We start from the raw sequence: 20,629 nt of genomic DNA, 5'->3' as shown, positions 1-20,629 counted from the left end.
ACCTCCTCACTCAATCCTCCTGCCTGTCCGCTCAATTTTTGATACAACATCGATTTGCTTGGGGTGGCAGCCTGAGTTCCGGCCACCCTCAGTTCCCGCTCGAGCTCAGCATGGCTCACATACCTCGAGTTTAGCCACTGGCCTAACGCTTGCACCAAGGCCGGAGAGGCCGAGCCATCAGCCATGGCTACCAATATACGACCAAGCTCGTTCTCAACCTGATAGGGTCATGATGACACGCATGGAAGATCTAAAATCTTACAAATAACACAAATACAAATAACACTGTTAATAGGTAATCAGAATGTGTGGTCTTCAACAAGGTAAGTAATGTGTGGTCTTGCTGCTTGCCTGGGTGGAGATGTCAGCAGCTAGTGCTGGAGATTGCTGGCAGCAAGTCTTCACATTCGCCTTGAGGTCGGCACTGCTATATTGCATCTGCGTCACTTCATCCGAGAGCCTCTGGAGGTCTGCGCGGAGCCCTGACAAACTCGCAGTCCAACCCTCTTGGTTCTCACTCATTTTGCTATCGCATGACAGGGAAAGAGCAGAAGAAAACGGTCGAATGAGAAAGTGAGTGAATGACGTTGGAACTAAAGAATGCTTCAGAACCTCGACCCATCTACAATAAACTTCGTGTCAAAACAAATGTTAAACTGGAAAAAGCATAACATTATTTGCTTAAAGATGATGCAATTTCCTCTGAAAGGCAGATTCACGATTTTAACCCAGGACCATGAAGCAATCGTACTGCTAGACATCAACCCCGCCAACCTATTCAAGCTCTGTCACCCCATGGTAAACAAAAACACCACCCTTTCCTCACCTTTTACTCGAGAGCTTCCAAGCCTCCAACTCCTTCTGCCTCTGCAGCAAGGCCTAACCAAGACATACACAATCAATATTAAATTGCTCACTCTCAGGTTTCCTAAAACGTGTATTTCAACCATTAGATCATTAATACAAAACAAAGAAACTAACTTATCACAGAAAAAAACTGGAAGGTTCAAAGAACAATACCCAATGTTCAAACACAGTATATACAGTGCATTCAGAAAGTATTCAGACCCCTTCACTTTTTTCACATTTTGTTATGTTGCAGCCTTATGCTGAAATCGTTTAAATTCATTTTTTCCCTCATCAATCTACACTCAATACCCCATAATGACAAAGAGAATCCAGGATTTTAGAAAATTTTGCATATTTATTAAAAAGAAAAAACTGAAATATCACTGACATAAGTTTTCATACCCTTTGCTATGACACTTTAAATTTAGCTCCCATTTCTCTTGATCATCTTTGAGATGTTTCTACACCTTGATTGGAGTCCACCTGTGGTAAATTCAATTGATTGGACATGATTTGGAAAGGCACACACCTGTCTATATAAGGTCTCACAGGTGACAATGCATGTCAGAGCAAAAACCAAGCCATGAGGTCGAAGGAACTGCCTGCAGAGCTCAAAGACGGGATTGTGTCGAGGCACAGATCTGTGGAAGCCTACAAAACAAATTCTGCTGCATTGAAGGTTCCCAAGAGCACAGTGGCCTCCATAATTCTTAAATGGAAGAAGTTTGGAACAACCAGGACTCTTCCTAGAGCTGGCCGCCCGGCCAAACTGAGAAATCGGGGGAGAAGGGCCTTGGTAAGAGGTGACCAAGAACCCGATGGTCACTCTGGCTAAGATCCTGTATGGAGATGGGAGAAACTTCCAAAAGGACAACCATCACTGCAACACTCCACCGATCTGGGCTTTATGGCAGAGTGGCGAAACGGAAGCCTCTCCTCGGTGAAAGACACATGAAAGCCCGCTTGGAGTTTGCAAAAAAGCACCTAAAGGACTCTGAGATTGTGAGAAACAAGATTCTGTGGTCTGATGAAACCAAGGTTGAACTGTTTGGCCTCAATTCTAAGCACCATGTCTGGAGGAAACCAGGCACCGCTCGCCACCTGCTCAATACCATCCCAACGATGAAGCATGGTGGTGGCAGCATCATGCTGTGGGGGTGTTTTTCAGCAGCAGTGACTGGGGGACTGGTCAGGGTTGAGGGAACAATGCACGGAACAAAGTACAGAGATATCCTTAATGAAAACCTGAAACAGAGCGCTCAGGACCTCAGACTGGGCCAAAGGTTCACCTTCCAACAGGACAATGACCCTAAGCACACAGCCAAGACAACGCAGGAGTGGCTTAGGGACAACTCTGTGAAGGTCCTTGAGTGGCCCATCCAGATCCCTGACTTGAACCCAATCAAACATCTCTGGAGAGACCTGAAAATGGCTGTCCACTGACGGTCCCCATCCAACCTGACAGAGCTTGAGAGGATCTGCAGAGAAGAATGGCAGAAAATCCCCAAATCCAGGTGTGCAAAGCTTGTCGTGTCATACCCAAGAAGACTCGAGGCTGTAATCGCTGCCAAAGGTGCTTCAACTAAGTACTGAGTTAAGGGTCTGAATACTTATGTCAATGTGATATTTCAGTTTTTTCTTTTTAATAAATTTGCAAAACTTTCTAAAATCCTGTTTTCTCTTTGTCATTATGGGGTATTGATTGTAGATTGATGAGGGGAAAAATGAATTTAAACGATTTCAGCATAAGGCTGCAACATAACAAAATGTGAAAAAGTGAAGGGGTCTGAATACTTTCTGAATGCACTGTAAATCAATTTTAACACAAAAGGTATTCTAAAGATCGTTTAAACAAAAAAATCCGGGAGTTTAGCGCTAAAGAAACGGTCCTATACATCACCCTTCTACACCACCCTATAGAACACATCCAGGTACTGGAAAACCTGGAAGTATGATGAAGGCAATTTGTGTTCTCCAGTGTTTAAGTATATTGTTACGGTTTTTAGAACCTTCAATTGTAAATAATAATTCTTGTAAATAATTCTCTTCACTTAAAAAGGTTGCACCCATAGTTAGTCCACAAGCAACACGTAGGACACCATAGGAACCTTCTTCAGTTATCTCATTAGTATGTGTTTTAGTTAAGGCTCTGTTTCCAATAGTTTGACTCTGCGTTGCATTAATCAAATAACTTAGGCCCCCTTGTTCAATCCTATTCATTTTGCGGCTTGCCTCCCTCCAAATTGTATTACGTGCCTCTGCTCGCCCAGCAGCGTTCGCTGCATCAAACGCCATTACCCACGCGGTCACGCTGGAGAAAAAGGGGGAGGAGTTGTCGGAGCGAGGCGTGGCCCCATCAACGTGTCACCAAGGGAGGAGTCGGTGAGCCCTCGCGACCAACCAGGGCCGAGGCGAGCTCACCGGTGGGTGTGTCTAAAAGTGGGCGGCTTGATTTCGAACGGGCACTATATAAGCGCAAGCGCGGCGCCTTGAGATGAGTGGGAGGGAGAGACGGTGAGAGAGTCGGTCCGCTACCGCGACAATACGAACCGCACTGTCTGCTGGGTTTCGCCGCGAACCAAAGCGTGGACCGGAGTGGAGCGTGAACCTGGAGCCGGACCTCAACGCCTGAACCATCTGCCCGGACCTTCCTCCCCTGCCATCTGCCTGGACCTTCTCCTCCTTCCTGCTATTCCCCTTTCGTGTAAGTCTGTTTGTGTTGTCCTGGGCGTGTTAATTAAGACGGTGTAAGGTTGCCCTGTGTCTGCTTCTTCCTCTTCTTATTGTACATGCCCTTCTTTCGTTTCCTCTTCAGTATTGTTAATAAATTCTGTGTTCTTCCTTACTTTGGTTTATGTTCTTCCATTCGATCGTCTTAGTCTCTTCTCCATTGAGTACCGGTGGCACGATTTGGCCAATCGCTCAGGATCGGGTTAGTCTTCTTGCTAACGGCTCGGGCTTCGGATTGCTAAACCGCTCGGCAATTTCCATCTTGTCCGCGGTCCGAGCAGGAGTCATCTCCCTGTTTCACGGCCAGGGGTAGCACTCAGGTATTTGGGACTTCATTGACCAATCACCCTGGCTGCTCCCAACCGGAAGGAGCGTTATAACTTCTAGGGTTGGGGGAACGGCCAGCTTAAAGGACAAGGGGATTAAACCCCCCTTGGTAAGGGGAGCGCCGACCCCCAAATCCGTAACAATATAATTAAATTTTAATAAAGGATTAAAGGTGTATAAATAAATTAATCCCGGGTTTTACCACTATTTTACCCAGTGTCTATTATATCACCCTATCTAACACATTCCATTAATTGTGCCTGTTATATGTGTCCTTTATGACGTCCTTAGTAACCAAGTTTCCTCTTTGGAATGATCTTTTATCCTTGCCAGAGGAGAGGGTATTGCATTTGAGTCAGTTTGTCTGTCCGCACAGAACGAGAGTATGCTTTTCTCTGCAACCGTTGGTTCGATTGCCACGACCCTTTCACCATAGGAGCTCCTCATGTATAATTGTATTGATAATTATGATGTCATAGGTCACGTGGTACAGGCACCATCTTGGAAAAACCTTGCACCTCTATATCTCCGAAACCGCTCCATGGAAAACAATTGAAACATGGCCCATTGTCAAATACACCCCATGGGAAACAACATATATTAATGATATTGGTGCCTTCATTATGATGCCATAATTAGGCAAGTAGAACGCTTAATTTGATCAGTTTGAAATTTATTGAGCGTGATCCACACAAAAATTGGATGGGAGAATTAAATTCATGACGTCATCGGTCATGTGGTTCAGCAGCCATATTGGATTGAGCATAAATCTATGTAGTTAATAATCCACACAAACATCACAGCTAGTATACACCACACAAACACGTCCTGGTGAGGGACTGCGATGTCTGATTGCTCTTTCTTGTCAATTTTGTTTGACTGCCAGGCAGACAGCCATAGTAAAAATATTATCTTGCTCCTCCCTGCACATGTGTGGTCGGGACGAATAAAGAGACAAAGTAGTTAAACGGCAGGTTATTTTTCCGATTGAGGTTCAAAATACAACATTCAATTTAAATTATTTGTTCCTCGATCATAAACTGATAAGACAGACGGACATGAACCAATTGGCTTAACAACGCTTTTCGCTTCGCATGCACGGGGTAAAAAAAAGAACACCCTAGCCCTCATTTACATGCACACTCAAGGAGACTCACAGTCAACTTGTTGTCCAAGTTTGCCAAGGCAATGTCCCGCTCTGCGGTTTCAGGTGAGCTCTGCAAACACAAGGAAAAGCAATAGCAGGATATAGTTCAGTGAAGCAAAATGTGGATTTCCCATGTTGTATACAGAATAACTTGAGCTAAACTTCCTGAGTCAATGTATTGGGTTTTTGTGCTTCAATGTAAACCTGTAGGTTTGCAGCCCAATCCTGGGTTTTCTACTTGGTGTTTGTGTAAGCCAAAGCGACACATTAGAGGCGCAATCAATACCTGGGCTGTTTCGGCTGCACGTACACGCTCCTGCAGCTTTGCCATCTGCACTGCGAGTGCTGCATGCACCATCATTTCCACCTCCTCACGCCTGATGGGTGTGGCCTGGACCCTATGCCGTTCCTCGGTGAGCACGTGGGTGAAATGAGTTAAGGCCACGAGCTGGCGAGACAAACGGCGCTCATGGGTGGAAGCTGCAGCCAAAGCAGCCTCAACTTGAGCAAGGCGTAAGGCGTGCGCTTCCACGAGCCTGGAGTCAGCCATTCCTGCCGCCTGCAAGTTCCGTGCGCCCGCGGCCCGCAGGGAGACCGAGGTACGAGCTAGCCGCCGCAGCTCATCCTGCTGTGATGCCCACTCAGCTCGAAGGAACTGAAGTTCGAGCAGCTGTTTCGAATCTGGAGCTTGGAGAGGCTACAGTTAAGAATGGTGCACAGGATAAAACGAAGGTGTGAGGACGTGCAACACTTCTCCCAACTTTATTGACACAAAATCTAAGTAGTTGTAAAGACGTGATGAACAAAAGCCAAAGCTCTACGCTCACAAACAAAATCATACAAAATTCAACTTTTAAATAAACAACAAGCTAAACTTTGTCAAAAAAGTCTCAATTACTTGCAAAAAAAAAAGAAGGAATTTGTTATTGTATCCAAATCTTGTAACATTCTGTAACAACATTTAAGGAAAGATTAGTGAATGGGAAAGGGTGAAGAGGCTTTTAAAGGGGTCTCTTTTTGCCACCCTACCGGTGGAGACGATTGTGTCCGATTGTGTGGGTAAAGACCTTGGCATATGATGACAATGAATCGGACTGCAGGCCAAGTGGCCACAACCCTCCCAAGGAGTCACGGATGGTAGCCGGACCTCGCCCACGAAGTGCTGGGCAGAATGGGGGAGACAATAGGTATAGGGTTGAGGTGCTGTATGTTGTATGAAAACTAAGGTAAATGTACAAGTTCAGTTCTCATTGTTTACCAAAATAAATCCCAAAATTGATTTGAGCCCAATTTTGGTGTGAATATATATATGAATGATCGTTTTAAGGCCATTTTCCCCGCTAGAGCAGGGGTTAGCCTTGCGGGCCCCATGACAATCATGGTGCCCTGTTTGAGGCAATGTTTTTATGGCCGGATGCCCTTCCTGACGCCAACCCTTCTTCACGCTCTTACGATGCGCAGGGATACGGTGTACCTATTCTAAACCGGGGTACACACCGGGATCATTCATCCCAGCAAGCTGGTATTCAATTTGCCGACCTCGGAAGGATGACAGGCTGAGTCAACCCCCCTGGCGTTAATTCAGCGATCGACCGGGATTCGAACCCAGGATCCTAGGAACCCAAGCCGGCACCCTAACCGCTAAGCCAACACCAGGATTTGTGCAACAAACAGGTGTGTAACAACAATTTTTTTTTTTTACCAAAAAACAACAGCAGAGGCAAGAGCAAGAAAAGGAGCAGAAGAAACAGCTTCGAACACCGTCTGAAAAACACAGACAAACTCAATGGGCAATCTACAAACACAGCTCAACAGATCACAAGTTATAGCGTTATCAAACGGGCATAACATGCCTTTGCCATAACATATCGGCCCCACGACAGGTGACCTTTGCTGAGACAAAGCACAAAAAAGAGGAAAGTTCGCTTCATGTTATGTACTTAGATCAACGATTAGCAACAAATATATATATATATATATAAAGTGATGTGAATTGCCACCAGCTACATGTTAGTGATAAGTACCTTGTGAGCAGGTAGACATTGAGCTGGGAAGCCATTGCAACCAGCTGGTACCACCCAGAGCCCAGGAACCAGAAGAGCAAATAGAGCAGGTGGACTGCAGAACAGATCATCATGTTGGATGCCGAACTTCCTAACCGTGGAACCACACATCGGAAACACTTTATAGATTCCCGTTATTAACGAAGTTGTGAAAATGAGCTACTGTACATGTGGTTAAAAGTAAGAACAACCAAAACTAGAATGGCACTCGGGAGGGCGCGTACCTCCACCAGGCTAAACAGTTTACGTTTTGTATCCCGCTGATTAGAGGTGCAATCAATACCTGGACTGGTTTGGCCGCATCCACAGCCACGGATGTGGATCCGGATCTGAACCAAAATCTAATCGGCTTGTTCTCGTCACCTAACCAACTCATCCACCAAATTTTGGCATAATCCGTCCAAAACATTGGGAAATATCATGCTACCTGCATATAGGTTTTTTTTCTACGGATGTGGATCCGGATCTGAACCAAAATCTAATCGGCTTGTTCTCGTCACCTAACCAACTCATCCACCAAATTTTGGCATAATCCGTCCAAAACTTTTGGAAATATCATGCTACCTGCATATAGGTTTTTTTTCTACGGATGTGGATCCGGATCTGAACCAAAATCTAATCGGCTTGTTCTTGTCACCTAACCAACTCATCCACCAAATTTTGGCATAATCCGTCCAAAACTTTTGGAAATATCATGCTACCTGCATTTGTCAATGGTGAAGAATCACTTTAAAAATCCTCGGATCCAGATCTTCACCAAAATCGAATCAATTTGTCCTTGTCGCACACCCAACCTCTCCACCAAGTTTCATCCGAATCCGTCCACAACTTTGAGATATGCTGTTCACAGACAGACAGACAAGGATGAAAACACAACTTCCTTCCACCAACTTCTGGCAGAGGTAACAAATCGGTTTTCTACTTCATGATGCTTTGTGTAAAGTTTTACCATGAGGCACGCGGTTTCACCTTTTTCCAGGGTGTTTGTCCTCTATACGGATCTATCCATTGCATCAGTTTCGTGCAAACTAAAACATTCCATGTCTTTATTAACATTTCCAATCCAAGTCTTTTTTTAGGACTCCTTTCAGCTTTCTTCCTTCTACCTTTAGCTTTATTGCTTTCCATTCCAGCTTCGTCTTCTGACCTTCGTTGCACATAATCAAAGCAACCAAGTTTTCTCTGAAGTTCTTCTTCACTCGTATTTTTTTTTTTTTTTTTAATCTCCTGATTTCTGAGCTCGACATTCTTTCTTTCAGAGACAATCCATTCATCCTTCGTATCATTCTCATCTATTATCTCTATTTTTTTTTATCTTTGGTCCGCAGTGCCCACATTTCGCTTCCATACATCAATACCGATCTGGTACAGGCTTTATAAACTAACGATTCCAGATAAAGGAATGTGTAGGTGCATCAGGGTTCCCTACCTAGTTATCTCCACTTATTCCACACTGGCTTAATTCTTGATTTATCGGTTAATTCTGCTCCTCCTGATGCCTTGATCATGTTTCTAAGGGAAAATAAACTTTTGACCTTTTCCAAATTAATTTCAGCACTTAGGAGCATTTATTTTTGTTCTTCATCTTTTTCTTGTAATTATTAATCCTCACATCTTTTACAATTTAAAATTCCCAGCTTTTATTCCCAAATTTCCAATGATACCACTGCACTTCTTGTGACACCATCTATAAATCAAATAACTGACCAAATACAGCATTGGAGTCATCAGGAGGAATCTAAGGTAAAGGTGGAGTCATAAAGAGGAACCCGAATAGGTAAAGGTGGAGTCATAAAGAGGAAACCGAAGAGGTAAAGGTGGAGTCAAAGAGGAAACCGAAGAGGTAAAGGTGGAATAATAAGGAGGAACCTAAATAGGTAAAGATTGAGTCATTAGGAGGAATCAGAATAGGTAAAGATGGAGTCATTAGGTGGAACCAGAATAGGTAAAGATGGAGTCATGAGGAGGAACCCAAATCGGTAAAGATCGAGTCATTAGGAGGAATCGGAATGGGTAAATATGGAGACATTAGGAGGAATCGGAATGGGTAACTATGGAGTCATTAGGAGGAATTAGAATAGGTAAAAATGGAGTCATTAGGAGGAACCCAAATAGGTAAAGATGGAGTTATTCGGAGGAACCAGAATAGGTAAAGATGGAGTCACAGGAGGAACCCGAATAGATCAAGATGGAGTCATTAGGTGGAACCAGAATAGGTAAAGATGGAGTCATGAGGAGGAACCCAAATCGGTAAAGATCGAGTCATTAGGAGGAATCGGAATGGGTAAATATGGAGACATTAGGAGGAATCGGAATGGGTAACTATGGAGTCATTAGGAGGAATTGGAATAGGTAAAAATGGAGTCATTAGGAGGAACCCAAATAGGTAAAGATGGAGTTATTCGGAGGAACCAGAATAGGTAAAGATGGTGTCATTCGGAGGAACCAGAATCGGTAAAGATGGAGTCACAGGAGGAACCCGAATAGGTCAAGATGGAGGCATTAGGAGGAACCCGAATAGGTAAAGATGGAGTCATTAGGAGGAATCAGAAACGGTAAAGATGGAGTCATTAGGAGGAATCAGAATAGGTAAAGATGGTGTCATTCGGAGGAACCAGAATCGGTAAAGATGGAGTCACAGGAGGAACCCGAATAGGTCAAGATGGAGTCATTAGGAGGAACCCGAATAGGTAAAGATGGAGTCATTAGGATGAATCAGAATAGGTAAAGATTGAGTCATTAGGAATTAGAATAGGTAAAGATGGAGTCATTAGGAGGAATCAGAATAGGTAAAGATGGAGTCATTAGAAGGAATCAGAATAAGTAAAGATTGAGTCATTAGAAGGAATCAGAATAAGTAAAGATTGAGTCATTAGGAGGAATCAGAATAGGTAAAGATGGAGTCACAGGAGGAACCCGAATAGATCAAGATGGAGTCATTAGGAGGAATCAGAATAGGTAAAGATGGTGTCATTCGGAGGAACCAGAATCGGTAAAGATGGAGTCACAGGAGGAACCCGAATAGGTCAAGATGGAGGCATTAGGAGGAACCCGAATAGGTAAAGATGGAGTCATTAGGATGAATCAGAATAGGTAAAGATTGAGTCATTAGAAATTAGAATAGGTAAAGATGGAGTCATTAGGAGGAATCAGAATAGGTAAAGATGGAGTCATTAGAAGGAATCAGAATAAGTAAAGATTGAGTCATTAGGAGGAATCAGAATAGGTAAAGATTGAGTCATTAGGAGGAATCAGAATAGGTAAAGATGGAGTCATTCGGAGGAATCAGAATAGGTAAAGATGGAATCATTAGGAGGAATCAGAATCGGCAAAGATGGAGTCATTAGGAGGAATCATAATAGGTAAAGATGGTGTCATTCGAAGGAACCAGAATCGGTAAAGATGGAGTCACAGGAGGAACCCGAATAGGTCAAGATGGAGTCATTAGGAGGAATCGGAATGGGTAAATATGGAGTCATTAGGAGGAACCCGAATAGGTAAAGATGGAGTCATTAGGATGAATCACAATAGGTAAAGATGGAGTCATTAGGATGAATCAGAATAGGTAAAGATTGAGTCATTAGGAGGAATCAGAATAGGTAAAGATTGAGTCATTAGGAGGAATCAGAATAGGTAAAGATGGAATCATGAGGAGGAACCCGAAAAGGTAAAGATGGAGTCATTAGGAGGAATCAGAATAGGTAAAGATGGAGTCATTAGGAGGAATCAGAATAGGTAAAGATGGAGTCATTAGGAGGAATCAGAATAGGTAAAGATGGAGTCATTAGAAGGAATCAGAATAGGTAAAGATGGAGTCATTAGAAGGAATCAGAATAGGTAAGGATTGAGTCATTAGGAGGAATCCAAATAATATTCAGGTTTCAGCTACTACTCCTCGACCCACAAACCCATCCAGGCCCAGCCAAATGAGAAACAATTTGTCAGAGTTCACCTCTCTGTAGGCACAAAGTAAAAAAGAGAAAAAAAAAACATTCATTAAGAGTAAAAAAAACAACAAAAACACATTCCTAGAACTGCGTACATGGAAATTCCGGTTCCATCAAGCTCCCTTTCCACATATTGAGAACAAGACAATTATCTGGTTTCTTTCCTTCTTTGCCATTCATCATAACCCTCCTTTTATTCAGGTCGATGCGTAAACCTTTCTTCCTTAATGTACGCTTTCATTTTTAAATGTCTTTTGCTTCTGTTTCACGTTCAGCATTCAAATTCAATACCAAGTCATCAGCGTATAATAACGTGGTTGGGAAGCGCAACCTTTCATTCCTCATCAATTCCTCCATCGCCATTACAAACACTTGGGGATTTTAAACAGATCCCTGGTGTAATCCGACCTTAACAAGAGCTGCCGACCGAGGGCCCATTGAATAACTGCTCTTGGTACTCCATCATACGCTTTCTCTAGGTCTAGATCAACAAACACATCACAGTTTCCTTCTCTTTGCCAAATACCCTTCTCGACATTGCCTCAATAAAATTTTTTTTTTTTTAATTGGGATTCCGTTGTTGATCCTCCAAGCATTAAACCAAACTGGTTGTTGTCTACAGTATATTTACCTCTGCCACCAAAGGTGGACCCCTGTTTGTCTGTGTCTGAGCAGAGTATCTCAAATGTTTGCAGACGGATTCGGACGAAACTTGGTGGACAGGATGGGTGTGTGACAAGGAAGAATGGGTTAGATTTTGGTGAAGATTCGGATTCGATATTTTAAAAAATTTAAATTCAGTGATTCTTTATATTTGAGAGATGGGGTGAAAAACGATATACAGTATAGCACAATATCTCAAAAAGTTGTGCATGGATGATGACAAAACATGGTGGATGAGTTGTGTAGGTGACAATAACAAGCCGATTAGATTTTGGTTCAGGTCTGGATGCAGATCGGTGGGATACAAAAAGTAAACTGCTCAGGCTGGCGGAAGCGTGCGCCCTACCGAGTGCCGTTCTAGTACAACTTGTATTGACCTTCTTTGAACCAATTCTTCCACTGAGCAATTGTCATGGCATCGAATGAATATATGAATGAATGAATGAATCATTCATTCATATTGTCATGGCATCGATATATTAAAAATGGATACAACAGTGCACTTGATCCAGTAACCTCAATGTTTAATTGCCCGTCATTCTCCAAGTCCACCTGTTGCCCCCACCAGCCCCTTCGCATTAAGCCCTTGAGCCCCCCTTGGAATGCACATCACCAGGTAGGCCGAGTACAGTTACAATGTGGGAACCAAAAGAGGAGCACGATTCTGAAGTCTCCAACTTGTTGGAAAAAGTCCGCTCGACCGAGGCATCACCATAGTGGGCTGAACAGACAAGAGGAAGGAAAGTTGATTAATTTGGTTTGAGGGTTAAAAAAAAAGAAAAAGATAATTTAGACTGTGGTTTTACAAGCACGAGGGAATGGTGGAGAAAATGAGGCAGGAATGTAGAGTGGTCATGTGACAATGAATGGACAGAAAGGGGAGGAATGGTATGTAGGGTTGAAGGGAGCGGGGGTTGCAGGGTGTACAGCAGGACCCTGCAAAGATGAGTTAGGTATGGAAAGAGTGAAGTGGAAGACGTACCAGACACAGATTTGCTCATGGACAGCCCTCCATTGAGACTTCCAAAGATCCTCTTGGATAGGGAATCACATTGGCACTTGTCCAGCTCTACAAGGTTTGGGGCAGGGGGTTGGGGGAGGGAGGGGATTATGAAACCTATAACTTGTAGTTCAACATCATCATCACATATTCTATTTGATATCTATTTTATTGCAAAAACAGAAACAATTCATCAGTTTTTATCCTCCCTATGATGAAGTGTGTCGATTAAAGCGTGGACGATTACACGAGATATTCTTAGGAACATGCTTCACTTAACATAGACAAGTTCTGTTCAAATCCTGTCCCTCAAATCAATAACATCCTTGAAGATAACCACAGCCTTATGGCAAAATCAAACACGGTCAGGCACTACAAACATCCACTCCACAACTAGAGGACGTTACAATAAGGACTCTTCAATGGCGAGTCACACGTTTTGGTACACGTCTCACTTCACTGAAGGATTAATTTTTTTAAAGGAAATAGAAACTGACCAGAGTAAACTCCACTCCACCTTAGATCTCCCAGATTGCTCAAACATCATGTCTTTCCCCACAGACGACAACTATGTTATCGTCGAGGAATAACCATCACATAGTCATCCTCAAAAGTATTCTATTTATTTGATACATAAAATTGTCTTTTTGACCTCTAATGCATAACAAACAGATGGCACCCAATCAAATCAGTTTCATCACCAATAGTGACCATCAACAAAGCACCCCGATCAGATTGGAATATAAATCCTCACTGCAATCCTCACCAAGATCAAGTCCACTTCAAACCTTTACCTCCAGACAAAGCAGAAGCAGAAACAGCGGCAGCAGAAGCAGAAACAGCGGCAGCAGAAGCAGTGATAAAGGGAGCAGATGCAGCCAGCTTTAAGGCCCCCTCCTCTGCATTTTCAGTCACTCTATGCCGAATGCCCTCGACCTGTGACTTTTGAGACGAGTGCAGCTCTGCGTACGCCTTCTGTTCCGTAAAGACAGGTGAGGCACCATAATCGGCAGGCGGCCGTGATCGGAGGCGCCCTGTCCAAGTGTTATCGGCGATTTTGGAGGTGGCCGATAACCTGGTGTCCGTGATGTCAACTGCGGCCACCGTGCTCGCTTGGGCAGAAACTTGGGATCTACCGAAACCCAGGAAACGGTAGACTCGCCGAAAGCCGAGAACGGTGCGGTGAAGAATGACAAGAATCAGGAGGAGAAAGGAGCGTGCCGTGTATCGAACCACTTCGATTGTGGAGGCCAGAAATCCTGCGGCATGTGACCACAGCAAGTCAGGGGTGTGTATATGCACATACATACGTATACATATACACAGAACCAACGTATTTATCCACGTACAAGCATGACTGTACAAATTGTCACCAACATTTCTGGTATAATCAATGAAACAATCTGCCTTGAGCATTCAATCGTGTGGCACGAGGTTTGTACTGGCCTATGCATACAAAATAAATGGTGCATCATATTCAGAGTGTGTTTCGTGCATTTCAAATTAATAATAATAATAATAATAATTCATTTATTTTGTATAGCGCTTTTCCAGAAGCCCAAAGGCGCTTTGACAGAGTGGAAAACATAATGCATAACAATACATGAAAACAACAATTGCAAAAAGACAAGAATCAATAGGGAAATATTTAAAGCAAAAGGAGGGAGAAGGAGAAGAGATAGTCAGGGGTTAAATGCTGTGGGTTGAATGTTGAATGCAGCGTTGAACAGGTGGGTCTTTAGTGATGTTTTGAATGTGGTGAGTGAGGAGGAGTCTCTGATGGTGTGAGGTAGTGAGTTCCAGAGGGTGGGAGCAGCGATGGAGAAGGCCCTGTCCCCCCAGGATCTGAATTTGGTCCGGATGGAGGGGGTCAGGAGGTTGGTACCAGCAGAGCGGAGGTTGCGGGTGGGAGTGTGTCTGGAGAGGAGGTCAGCCAGGTAGGATGGGGCCAGGTTATGGAGGGCTTTGTATGTCAAGAGGAGGATTTTGTACTGGATTCTCTGGGGGATGGGGAGCCAGTGAAGCTTGTAAAGGACGGGGGTGATGTGGTCACGGGTCCGGGAATGAGTGAGTAGACGGGCAGCGGAGTTCTGAATGTATTGGAGTTTATTGGTGATTTTTGAGGGTGAACCATAGAGGAGGCTATTGCAGTAGTCCAGACGGGAGGTGATGAAGGCGTGGATGAGGGTTTCTGCAGCCGTGGAGGAGAGGGATGAGCGGAGACGGGCAATGTTTTTCAGGTGAAAGAAGGCTGACTTTGTGATCTGTTTAGTGTATTTGTCGAAGGAAAGGGTTTGGTCAAAGATGACGCCAAGATTCCGGATGTGAGGGGAGGTGGATACTGGGATACCGTCGATGTTGAGGGCAAAGTTATGGGTGGATTTTGTGAGCGTTTTTGGGCCAATGATGATTATTTCAGATTTATCACAGTTAAGCTTGAGGAAGTTGATTTGAAGCCAGGATTTTATTTCAGTGATGCAGTTTGTCAGGATAGAGTGGGTGTCGGTGGAGACGGACTTGGTGGAGATGAAAAGCTGGATGTCATCGGCGAAGCAGTGGAATTGGAGACCATGACGGCGGATTAAGTGACCGAGCGGGGACAGGTAAAGGATGAAGAGGAGGGGGCCAAGAACTGAACCTTGGGGGACACCTTGGGGGAGGGGAGCAGTGGGGGATTTGCAGTTATTGATGGAGATGAACTGGCATCTGTCAGAGAGGTATGATTTAATCCAAGAGAGGGCAGTGCCGGTGACGTTAAAGGTGGATTCAAGTCGGGTGAGGAGGATAGTGTGATCGATGGTGTCAAAGGCAGCGCTGAGGTCGAGGAGGACGAGAATGTTGAGGTTGCCAGCGTCAGAGGAGAGGAGAAGGTCGTTGGTGATTTTGAGGAGAGCAGTTTCAGTACTGTGGTTGGAGCGGAATCCGGATTGGAATGTTTCATACAGGTTATTGGCAGAGAGATGATGTTTGAGTTGAGTGGCTACAGCGCGTTCCAAAACTTTTGACAGAAAGGGTAGGTTGGAGATGGGTCTGAAGTTGTTTAGGGTGTCAGGGTTTAGACCAGGTTTTTTTTAGAATGGGGGTAACAGCAGCAATTTTGAGGGAAGGTGGGACGATGCCTGTAGACAGGGAGGAGTTTATTGTTGCAATGATAAGTGGAGAGAGAGCAGGGAGGGAGGCTTTGACAAAGCTGGAGGGGATGGGGTCAAGAGTGCAGGTGGCAGTTTTCATTCCTATGAGGAGTTCAGAGAGGTCAGTAGGAGAGATTGGGGAGAACCGAGACAGGGGATGGCAGGACAAGGGGGGGCAGGTGGTTGGAGGGGGAGCGGGTGCGGCGGTGGTCAAGCTGTTGTAGATGTTGTCAATTTTGCGTTGGAAGAAAGAGAGGAAGGAGATGCAGTTGTCTACTGTGAATGACTGGGTGGTGGTGTTCAGGGGGCGGAGGAGTTTGTTTATTGTCGAGAAGAGTGCTTTTGGGTTTCCGGAGCCAGAGTGGATAATTTGAGAGTAGTAGGCAGAGCGGGCATCTTTGTAGTGTTGTATGTGGTCCTTGTAGGCTTGGGAGTGAACTGTGAGACCCGTTTTATTGCGGAGTCTTTCAAGTTGGCGAGCACGAGTTTTCATCAGGTGGAGTTCAGGGGTAAACCAGGGAGCAGAATGGGTGAAAGAAACTGTTTTGGTTTTTACAGGCGCAAGCTGGTCAAGGCAGGAGGAGAGAGTGTGGTTGTAGTAGTCAGTGAGGTCGGAAGGGGTGTGGAGGTCAATGAAGGGAGAAGTGGACATTTTTTCAGAGAGGGTGGATGAGAATGAGGTAGGTGAAAGAGCGTTTAGCTTACGGAAGTTGATTGTGCGATAATGCCTTGGTGTTGGGGCGGGGATGTTGATGGTCAGAGTGATGGCTAAGTGGTCAGAGAGGGTGAGGTCGGAGCCATAGAGATGGTGCAAATTTAATCCAGTGGAGCAGACAAGGTCCAAAATGTGACCACGGATATGGGTAGGAAAGTCGACATGTTGAGTGAGGTTAAAGCAGGTGAGTAAATCAGTGAAGTCAGTGGTTATTGTGGAGTCAGTGGAGTCCATGTGGATATTGAAATCACCAAGGAGGAGGATTGAGGGGGAGAGGGAACATAGCTGGGTCAGAAAGTAGGAGAAGTCAGACAGGAATGATTATCTCAGAATTATCTTTCTTTTCTTTTTTCAACTGTTTTATAATCTCATGTTGTGGTTTTTCTTTACGTTTGATCATCTCACAAATGGGTCTTGGGGGATGGGTTCATCATGAGTCAGCCCTATAGTTTGATTGAATGGCAGCAGCTGATACAAGGAACTTCATCACGAGAGTCGACCATTTGACCCATCATTCCCTGTGCTCATCAACACTACATTAATCCAATTTAGACTCAATTTCTCAAGGTGGGACTGGAGGAATGGTTACTTGCCAGTCCCCAAGCCCAGCTACCTACTTGTCTTGCAAATATCCCGATACCCTTCTATCTCCAATGCTTCCAGGTACCTATCTAATTCCAGTTTAAACCCATCTTCTGTTTCTGCTGCCACGTCCATGCATTTCTGCCATTCCATGCATTAACTACTCTGAGTGGAAGATCCCCACCATCTTACTACCTTCTCAACTCTCCTTCTCTTTACTTGAACACTGTAGACTCTGGTCATCTCACATCTCACTCTGGTCATCTGATGAAAAACCTCTACATTTATTTTGTCTATACCCTTAATCTTTTAAAAAAACATCTCTCTCGGATCCCCTCCTTTCTAATGTGTAAAATCCCATCTTCTTCAGTCAGCCGCTCCTCATAGCTGCGCCTAGCTATGCCCTGAATCAATATAGTCATCCTACACTGAACCCTCTCTATGGCAGCTATGTCCTTCCTCAGATGTGGAGACCAAAACTGAACACGATATTCTAAATGAGGCCTCACTAAATTCCCATAGTATTAACACCACCTCTTTTGATTTATAATTTATCCCCCTGACAATGCAACCTAAAAACCCTGTTTGCTTTACCTATACCTACCTGGCACTGTGCTGTCTGCTTACCCTCCACATCTGTTATCAGTCCCAGATCCTTCTGTGTGACACGTTCCAAGATTTCCCCTTGCATCACATAATCCCTATTTTCATTATTTATACACATCCCCAATAGCTTATATTTATTTATGTTAAACTGCAACTGCCAATCTTTTGCCGAATCTATGAAAGTATCAATACCTATTCCTGAATCTGATCACCTCCCTTTCTTATATTCGAGGCCTGACCTAAATCAATCCCCTGAACCCATAAATTCTGTAGTCCGAATATTTTGAAAAGCGAGTGGGTGGGAGGGGCATACAGACCCCTCTGTTCCTAAAAACTAGAGGATACTCTGAAAAGTTAAATCAAATACTCCCACCTCTTTCATGCTGCATTCCAACAGAAGAGGTTTTACAAGAGCAGTACCACGTCTCAGCAACTGCCCCCAAAGACCTAGAGCAGCAACACGATGCCTGCTCCCTCTCCGAGTGCCCATTGCGAGTGCATGCCGACAGTAACAACGAAGAGGGGACAAAAGAACCCTCCCGCGTATCCAAAGACAAGGTGGACGAAAAGTTTCCATCGTCCATCTGGCCCTCTCCATTGGCCAAGTGCATGTTAGAAATTGCACCTGTGGTTGTGGAAAGAAAGACCGACAAAGGAACACCAACAAAACGATTAATTTAGCTTTACAACTTCAGCTTTATCTAAATTACAAATGCCCACCTAAGGAAGACAAGACGAAGAAATGGTCACAAATCCTCAAATGATGTACACATGGTAACATGGCAGGACTAACCTATTCCAGCATGATGAACTTCCTTCTCTCCTCCTTGGAGACGCGAGGGAAGAGAGTCTGACGTGGACGAAGAATAGGAGACTCTTGTGTTTGTGTCTCCAGCACTGTAGTGCCAGGTCTTCGAAGTGCTCAGGTTGGATTGCGTGACCGTTTCATGCGAATCAACCTCACTTCGTGAGTGACGGGTGTTACGCAACCTGCTGATGCAAGAGGAAGCACCCATTGGCAAAACATATACAAGAGCACATCAAAACATTAACAACCACAGGCATCTACGATGATGGTATACCGTACATCGAGAAGATCAACGACTCAAAACAATTGGGGGATCATGTCGAGAAAAACTTCAACGCAAGAGGAGGACTTTAGGCACATCAATCATGTGTAATGGTTGCCAACCTATGGCTGTTTGTCCATGCTCTATCCTTATTAAATGCTGAGCGCCAAGCAAGGAAACAGCAAGTACCATTTTTTAGGTCTTTGGTAAGACTCAGACAGGGTTCGAACCGCCAATCTCCCAGAACCAGAGCGGACACTCGAACCGTAACACCACAATAAAGAAATAAATAAATACATCGTTTTTCAGCACCAGTGGTGTTAGTTATGTCATCGCTTGCAAATTAGTAAAAGGTTTCAGTGATGAAGTTGCCAACAAACGCATTTAAACGATTGCTTTCCATCTTCAATCGTAAAATTATTACCAGCTGGAGACATCTTCACAATCAGCACCAATTGGGGTGGTGGAGACAGCCAGGCCGCTGTGCCGAGTTAATCTACGGCGAGACATTCTGGGCGAGGCATAAATGGGCGGCAGAGAATGCTGCTCCTCGTACTCCAAAGCAGCTGAAGAATAACTAGAGCTGCGAAAGTCAACAAGGTGGGGGAGAATAGATCGTGGTCAGAGCCAAGGCGACAATCCCCTCATCGACAATCCCCCCACTCCTCCCTCCAGGTCTTTAAAACAGCTGTTCACCACCATCTCTTATCTTCCGCCATCCAAAACCTTGATCTTTTCTACCCCCGCTAATTCACCCCAGACACACTTTTTCGAAATTCCAACTTCTTTCCTGGAAGTCCTTGCAGTGTCCATGTGTTTTATACCTCTCCCACCTCCCCCCAAACCCTCTCCCTCCCACAGATCTCTCGATGTCCCTGCTCTCAAATGTTGCGTTTGTGTCCTTCCCCTTCTCTCCCCATCTTGTCTACCGCTCCCCTTATTTTGTGTTTTATGTGTCGGTTTGTGTCCGTTTGATTTTTTGTGTGATTAATGTTAGCTCTTTCACGAGCCTCAATCTTGTATACAAAAAAAAAAAAAAAAATCGTTGCAAAAATAATGAGGTCTAAAATGAAGATGGTTGCTTTAACAAGGAGATGATAATACTTCATTAGCTAAATGCTCCAAGAAGATTAATGGCAGACACAGCTTGGTCAGTTGCAAATCTAGGTCACAACGAACTGGAATTAATTAGGTAGAACACAGAATTAGTAAATAATAATAATAATAATAATAATATTAATAATAATAATAATAATAATAATATCAATTGACCACAAAGCTAAGGTGGAATCACCTTTTTCAATAACACCTAAGAAAGGTGATAATGATTGCAACAAAGCAAGACTGAGGTTCACAAGACAACATGGGCCTCCAATCTTTCTTATTGTGATACAAGGTACAATGCCATAGCAATGTGTGCAAAAATAAAGATGCATCTCCACTTACATTCATCAGCCGTAGCCAACCGGAGGGCAGCATTAGTTAACTCCTCCTCTCCCAATAGCACCACTCAAAACCACATTCTCCAAAAAAAGAGATTACAACACCTCTACGACCCGTCCTCTGGTTCAACACACTCAAAGGTGACAAATGGATACATCCGTTATTATCTCCACCGCCGAAGGTGGAAGGATGTTATGTTTTCATGTCTGTCTGTTTTTCTGTCTGTCTGTCTGTCTGTGAGCAGGATATCTCAAAAATTTATGGCCAGATTCAGACAAAGCTCGATGGACAGGTTGGGTGTGTGACAAGGATAAATTGATTCGCTTTTGGGGAAAATCTGGATCCGCATTCAAACC

General features: G+C 44.2%; 1 protein-coding gene across 7 annotated transcripts in view; it reads right to left on the bottom strand.

Moving 5' to 3' along the window:
* Positions 1 to 20,629, bottom strand: part of LOC137426839 (SUN domain-containing protein 2) — a 56,361-nt gene that overhangs the window by 4,514 nt on the left and 31,218 nt on the right. For 2 of the 7 annotated variants that reach the window (XM_078778955.1, XM_068115784.2), the window contains exons 3-16: positions 19,255 to 19,413; positions 18,554 to 18,753; positions 18,134 to 18,385; positions 13,521 to 13,985; positions 12,709 to 12,795; positions 12,340 to 12,447; positions 7,078 to 7,207; positions 6,756 to 6,817; positions 6,121 to 6,215; positions 5,340 to 5,750; positions 5,064 to 5,123; positions 827 to 879; positions 352 to 526; positions 3 to 218 (exon numbers count right to left, since the gene is read on the bottom strand). In XM_078778955.1, coding sequence (XP_078635081.1) covers positions 3 to 218; positions 352 to 526; positions 827 to 879; positions 5,064 to 5,123; positions 5,340 to 5,750; positions 6,121 to 6,215; positions 6,756 to 6,817; positions 7,078 to 7,207; positions 12,340 to 12,447; positions 12,709 to 12,795; positions 13,521 to 13,985; positions 18,134 to 18,385; positions 18,554 to 18,753; positions 19,255 to 19,413 — 2,473 coding nt within the window. The remainder of the gene's footprint in view (positions 1 to 2; positions 219 to 351; positions 527 to 826; positions 880 to 5,063; positions 5,124 to 5,339; positions 5,751 to 6,120; positions 6,216 to 6,755; positions 6,818 to 7,077; positions 7,208 to 12,339; positions 12,448 to 12,708; positions 12,796 to 13,520; positions 13,986 to 18,133; positions 18,386 to 18,553; positions 18,754 to 19,254; positions 19,414 to 20,629) is intronic. The other 5 variants (XM_078778959.1, XM_078778958.1, XM_078778961.1 and 2 more) reach the window with 3 other exon arrangements.

Source organism: Myxine glutinosa, chromosome 5 (assembly GCF_964187855.1).
Source record: "Myxine glutinosa chromosome 5, kmMyxGlut1.1, whole genome shotgun sequence".
NCBI classification, from domain to species: domain Eukaryota; kingdom Metazoa; phylum Chordata; class Myxini; order Myxiniformes; family Myxinidae; genus Myxine; species Myxine glutinosa.
This window is presented reverse-complemented; position numbering and strand designations above follow the sequence as displayed.